Consider the following 7,315-nt stretch of genomic DNA (forward strand, 5'->3'; position numbering starts at 1 on the left):
TATTTTTATATTTATATTTGTGTGTATATATATATATATATATATATATATATATTGTATATATTTATTTTTACATTACTTTATATTTATATAGTATTTATTTATTTATAGTATAGTATTTATTTATCCCATTAGATTCATGCAGTAATTATTTAGATGATTAACATTATTACCAATTTAATTTGACATAATTTCTTAAGTGTGCTGATGGCTAAATATAGAGTGTGCTTTTTTGTACTTCATCACTTCACTACATTTACCATGATCACAAAACTGGTAAATTTGTCTCTATTTTTAAAATCATTTCACACTGACAAATTGAACTAAAAACTATTTCAGAAATCTGGTCACCTCACTGTAGATCCTGTGTCGAGACTGAAAATGCGATCTTGAATGACAATCTTTTTGTCTTTTAAATTTCAAGGTAGCCAGGAGGAAAATCAAGGCATGCAAAGTAGCTGAAAATTTAAAGATGAGACACTCCAAACAAATTTAAAGTGCCATCAGGAACGAAAAAAGACAATGTTTCATCTGAATAAGCAAATTGAGTAAAGCATTAAGGTGTAGTTTTGTTGCTAAGGTATTCTAGATGGTTACTAGGCGGTTACTTACTAGCCCAAATTGTTTTGTAGTTTTTAATCTCCTTTTTTGTAGGACTTGGTAAAATTACTAGCTACTTCTTGGTTTAAATAGATCTGATGAACTCACTGGTTGCGCTGGAATTCCGCCTGGCTGAGATTTCCTTTTTCGGGGGGTGGAAGTTGCCAGTAGTAGTGGATGTGTTAGTTTTACGGGAAGGGAAGCATTGTTATCTGCCCCGCAGATGGACACTATTAGGCAATTATTAAGAGTCCAGGGTTGAATGGCAGAGCGACATATCTTTAAATGAGTGGGGGTTGGGTGGGTGACATGCTCTAATGGCGGCACTAGCTTTAGGCTTACTGGAGTTGTTTGCATGACTAGCAGTTCAGTTTGGCTGGCGATCACATTTCGTTAAAGCTGTGTGATCAGTTTAGACACTGCATGCGGTGGGTAAAGGTATTAAATGAGTCAGTAAAAGAGAAACGTCTCTTTTTGAGTCACACTGCCCTCTGGAGTTCAGCAGAAAGACATTACAATGAAATGTTCTGTTTTGAAATGATCTGTTTTTCCGAAACAATGTTTAGGGATATCAAACTTGACTTTTTTTTATCCTAAAATATTTTGACGTATATTTAGACATTTTTTCCTGATTTTTATCATAAAGGCTCCTGTTTTCTGAGGACTGATCAGTTGGATGGAGAAACCGATTGGAAACTACGCCTCCCTGTGGCCTGTACGCAGAGACTCCCTACTGCTGCCGTGAGTTTCATCCATGATTTGTTTATTATGCCATTAAAAGTCATAAAGGAGCATTGGATTTACTTGGATTTTTGCATGAATTCATCACTCAATTAGATCTGATCTTCAGCTAGTTCACAACTACAGACAGAGACATGTATTCAAACAAATGTCACACTACCCTAACAATGGTGTTTTTTGTTTTGTTTTATTGAACACATTGTCAAAGTCAAACTTGTGAATGAAGATAAAAAATAATGAAATAAATTAAGAGTAACTCTTAGGGTGCACAGAGACAGCAGGGCTTGAAGAGTGCTTACTTTTTCATTCATGCATTTTGAGTTTTTATTCACAAGAAGCATTGCCTTGAACAAAAGAAATTGCAGAACCTGAGATTAAGAATTGCTGACTATAAATATTATCTATAAAAGCCTTAATTTTCATCATTATAGTTTGTTTCTGGTATTATTGTGGAAGTTAATCGCAGAAGTTCAATTTTTGAATGCTATTTCATATTGTCATTTATATGTTCCCTCAGGATCTACTGCAGATCAGGTCATTTGTTTATGCTGAGGAACCGAACATTGACATCCATAACTTCATCGGTACCTTCACTAGAGTGAGTACACATCTCATCGCTTGATATATAGTGGCGTCAGAGGGGTTGTGTAGTTTAAGAACTAACAAAACCCACATTGACCAGCTTTGTGTTTTGCATCTGACAGGAAGATGGAGACCCTCCAGTCAGTGAAAGTCTGAGCATTGAGAACACTCTCTGGGCGAGCACTGTCATTGCTTCTGGTAAACAACAGAAAATCATCTCATATATATAAAATCATAATATATATGTTTTTCAGTCTGGCTCTCATGAGAGCACCTGGAGATTTGGTTTGGTGCTCACACTGCATATAGTGGGACCCCATTAAATATAACTATAACAATAAAATTATTAATAATGGTAATAATAGTATTAGTGCACTTTATAAAAAAATAAATAAAAAGTGTGATGATATTATTATATTTTAAAATAAAATGTGAGTATTAAATACAAATATTTATTTTATAGAGCATGTAAAAATACAATGCTAATAATAACTTTTTTTCCTTTTTTTTAATGAATTTTCAACATTTTCAAAACCAAAATCAGCAAGCTTTTATTTTGGCGGGTTGCCGGCAAATAAGTATATGCATTATGCACTGTTGACATTTCATTCAGTCACTGACACGCTTCACTTGGCAGCGCTAAAATCTGTGCTAAAACTGACTGTGACTGAAATGTCAACAGTTTTGCATTTCACTCTGAAACAGGCAGCACATAGCAGAGATTTAAGCTTTCAGTTTGAATGGAAATCTTATACAGAATTACAGTTAGTCGATCTAAAATGGTGATTGTGCATTAACGGCTGTCAACCATGTCGTTACACACATGAGTGGTCTGAACTTATTTACACAGTGCATTTTTAATTTTGGTTGCACATGTGCACCTGCGCACCACTTATGTGCACCCCTGTATGTGTGTGTATATATATATATATATATATATATACACACACACACACACATTCTGATTCTGCGATCACAGATTTTAATGCAAAATCAAGTGAAGTGTGCATTATTAGCAGCAGCTTGCATTCCTGTCTTATTTCATTAGTTTAATGATGCTAATATCTGAATTCACCAGTAGATTAGATTCAAATAAGTACATTATTTTACAGGATATGCACTTTTTAATATTTCAAGTGAATGCAATCACTGATAATACTACAAAAAAATTATATTACAACAATAGGCTATGATAGAATTTTGAAATTGTAAAAACATGAAGTAATAATTTATAACATTTAACATGTAAAGCATATAATCAGGAACACAATTCTGTATTCTCAGCAAAGCAGAATTAAATGTATTTGTATGCTAGTATCACCATTGCCTTGTGCATGAGGGTCCAGAACCACAATTTCAGAGATTATGCACAAAAATATTTACTATTCTACTTTTAATGTCTCTGACACTAATTACATAAGTACATCATGATTACTGGTGGGTTTTCACTGAAAAACAACAAAAAATGCAGCAAATAAAAAAAGAGAGAGAAAAGGTCCTGCGAAATCCTGGTGGGACTCAAAGTGGCTTAATGCTTTTCAGGCATCTTATAATGTGGACAGCACCATTCCTTCTTTTAAGCTTAGAAAAGCTTGTTAGATAATCCTCAAACATGTTTTGTTCTCTAATCCAAGGCACCGTGGTTGGGGTGGTGATTTACACCGGTAAAGAGCTGCGCAGTGTAATGAACACCTCCAACCCAAGACATAAGGTAAAATTAGCAAGTATCCTAAAGTCAGCATCATTTTAAACCAAGTCCAAAACTGATAAATCTGTCTCCCACTCATACTGGATGTGATGTGCTGTTGCAGATCGGCCTGATTGACCTGGAAGTGAACTGTCTGACTAAGATCCTGTTTGGTGCTCTGGTGGTGGTCTCACTGGTCATGGTGGCTCTGCAGCACTTCGCTGGACGCTGGTATCTCCAGATCTTCCGCTTCCTTCTGCTCTTCTCCAACATCGTCCCCATCAGGTAGGAGTTTATTCTCCTTTATATGTTTGTAAAATGTGTAGTTGTTTCCTTCAGCTTGACAGTACAGCAATAAGTTCAGACATTTTGAAGATTATAGTTTTATATCTCTCATACTGAATGTCTAGTAATGCTTGACTGATTAATCCACTGAAATTTGGCGTTTTGAGATTATTAAACAGTACCAACAGTAAACACATTGTTGCCTAAATTTTCTAAGTTTTAATGCATGTTGGGCGATACAGTTTTTAATGTAGCTAGCAAGGCTTCCTGGTCCCATTCCAGTATAATTTCTGCTGCTCTCTCCTAAAAGTGGCTAAAAAGCCATTAAAGGGATGCACCAAAGTATGGGCCAATAAACGGTATGAGCCAATAAAAGCAATTAGCTAATTGTTTAAAAACAGCCGATGATCAGGGACGATTATATGCTGTCAATCAAAAGGGGGTTGATAACTTTAATTATGATTTTACTCAGTTGAGTTGTAAACAAACAATTCAGTTTTCATTTGAGTATGATTGTTATATCTATAATTTATATCTACATTATATCTATTATTATTAAAAAAGTAGTTTAATAATAGTTTGGGCTCAGTGGTTAATTTTAACCTCTAATATTATATGTAACATTCCCTGTATAGCTTACAGTAGGGCTGTCACTAACGATTATTTTGGTAATCGAGTAATCGGTCGATTTTTCTGACCATTAACCCATTTAATCCCAATTTTTTCCTAGACATGAAAATATCCAAATGATGTGTCATTAGTAACCCTTTGAAATTATCAATATTTGTAAATCTTTATGGAAAAGTGTGTTTTATGGTTGGTCACAATTGTGACCAGTGGGTATACTGAATTAAAATATTTCTGCAGTCTTCAAAATTCATATATATCTCTGCCCAGTTATGGACACATTTTAAACTCTGTTTCATCACATTCTCTATTAAACATAAAAACCCTTATACAACACTGATAGGAATATTGAGATAAAAGACAAAAAATATCAACATATTTCAAAATTGTTACTTTATTGTAACATATCATAACATTGTTATATTAGTGCAACCAGTATTAAAACATCAATATTGTAACTTATTTGTAACATTTGAACTTTTAATAACTTTTAATTGCATAATCGTTTTTTTTTTTTTTGTTAATAAAAATAGACCTAAGCGAACAATAGACTTTAAAATGGCTTAAATGGCTTTCATGGATTCTCGTCCGTGGAATGCATTATTTTGCTGGTTAATCGACATGAGCAAAATGCAATCGAGGATTTGTTTATAATAGAGTACTCGAATTTAATTGAGGAATCATGACTTTCTTAGTTTACAGCATTAGTTGGGAGATTTTTTTTTCTTAAAAAAAAAACAAATTGTAGGTATCGGTATAGGCAGATGTCATTCTGAATAATCGGCTATCGATATCGGTGGAGAAATTTAGTATCGTGCATCACAAATGTCTAGCACTCATTATGCTTTATTTGCAGTTTGCGTGTGAATTTAGACATGGGCAAAATGGTGTTCAGTTGGATGATCAAGAAAGACTCTAAAATCCCCGGGACGGTAGTTCGAGCCAGTACCATACCAGAGCAACTGGGCCGGATCTCTTATCTGCTCACAGACAAAACTGGTATGATTCAAGTGAACTGTAAATGCTTTTGTAAAATCTGCATTTTTGTTAACAAAGCGACAAAAGTTGGCAGATTTTGGTGGGATTTTCCATTGGGAACTTCCACTGTGTGATGTATACTACCAGTTAAAAGGTTTTGGGGTCAGTTTTTGGTTGTTTTTTGTAATTAATATTTTTATTCATCAAGGATGTGTTAAATTGAACAAAAGTGACATTAAAGACATTTCTAATGTTTCAGAGTTTCATATTTCAAATAAATGCTGTTCTTTTGGAACTTTTTGTATTCTTTAAAATAATCCTGAGGAAAGTATCACAGTTTCCACAAAAATATAAGGCAGCACAGCTGTTTTCAGCATTGATAATAATCAGAAATGTTTCTTGAGCAGCAAATCAGCATATTAGAATGATTTCTGAAGGATCATGTGACACTGAAGACTGGAGTAATGATGCTGAAAATTCAGCTTTGATCACAGGAATAAATTCTATTTTAAAACATATTCAAGTAGAAAATAGTAATTTTAAATGGAAGAATATCTCCTAATATTACTGTTTTTGCTGTATTTTAATCAAAATAAATGCAGACTTCTTTCAAAAAAAAAAAAATCTTATCGACCCCAAACTTTTGAACAGTAGTGCATTTCAGAGTAAAGAAGAATATACAATGGGAAATGTTTAGTTGGATTGTGGAAAATTATTGGTTAATGTTGTTTTTCCCCATCCAAATGGCTATTGGGTGGGCGCATTTGCCGGTTAGCAACCACTTAGCAGCGCCCTAGCAACCATCAGAACACCTTAGCAACCACATTGCAACAGAGCCAAGCACCACTCACATTTTCATCAGAAAAAATCTAGTTACCTTTATATAAGTGGAAGTTAAAATGTAAAGATGAACATTTTTATGTGACTCATGAGAAAAGGTAAAAGGAAGTCATGGCTTTGACATAGGGGTGTGCGATATCACGATTTTTGATTGTGGATGATTAAAATGTCTCCACGTTCTGCTTTTGAAGACATATCGTAGTATCGTGCTACAGCGCACATTCTATCAGATGCAGTTCTGGCGTCTCCGTCTCAATGTACTGTACAACACATACATTCACATCAAATGTTAACTCAGCGGTAGAGTTACACTGACAGGACACTGCACTTATTCGCATATAAGTGCAGGATGCGTGTGCAGGATGCGTGCCTGTATATTAGATGCATGCAGCTCTTAAAGCGACAGTACTAATAGTAGGCTACTAAACATGCTGCCACTTGTCATTAAAGGGACATTTCACCCAAAAATTTAAATTCTGTCATTATTTACACACTCTCATGTTGTCCCAAACCTGTATTCTTTTCTTGTGCTGAACACAAAAGAAGATATTTTGAAGAATGTGGGTAACCAAACATGAGGGTGAGTAATTGATGACAGAATTTTAATTTTTGAGTGAACTATCACTTTAATGTTAATAAAACAACAAAACACAAAGAAAAAAATCACTCACTGCTCTTTAATGAAGAACTCTAATACAGTTGCTTTAAGAAGAATCAATTATTTATACAGTGAAGTGTATATAGTGTTTTATTTATTTGTTCATTCAGTTTCTTGAATGCTACTGCTAAATAACCTACTGTACCTGAAAAATAAAGCACTGTTTGTTTTATTTGTATATTATGTGTATTTGTAATGTGTATCTTTGCTCTTATTTTTTAATAACAATGATAAAATAATGACAACGATTTTTATCTTCACCCACTTTGGCCTAAATATCTGCCATTCTTTTTTTAATTTATATTTTGTTACCTTGT

General features: G+C 34.0%; 1 protein-coding gene across 1 annotated transcript in view; it reads left to right on the plus strand.

The window, feature by feature from the left end:
• The window catches only part of LOC107697879 (probable phospholipid-transporting ATPase IIA), a 66,739-nt gene that overhangs the window by 20,988 nt on the left and 38,436 nt on the right, over positions 1-7,315 (plus strand). The window contains exons 10-12 of the mRNA XM_016498723.1: positions 3,558-3,634; positions 3,735-3,895; positions 5,379-5,521. Of these exons, the coding sequence (XP_016354209.1) occupies positions 3,558-3,634; positions 3,735-3,895; positions 5,379-5,521 (381 nt within the window). The remainder of the gene's footprint in view (positions 1-3,557; positions 3,635-3,734; positions 3,896-5,378; positions 5,522-7,315) is intronic.

The sequence above is a fragment of the Sinocyclocheilus anshuiensis genome, unplaced genomic scaffold (assembly GCF_001515605.1).
Source record: "Sinocyclocheilus anshuiensis isolate Anshui unplaced genomic scaffold, SAMN03320099.WGS_v1.1 scaffold78, whole genome shotgun sequence".
NCBI lineage: Eukaryota > Metazoa > Chordata > Actinopteri > Cypriniformes > Cyprinidae > Sinocyclocheilus > Sinocyclocheilus anshuiensis.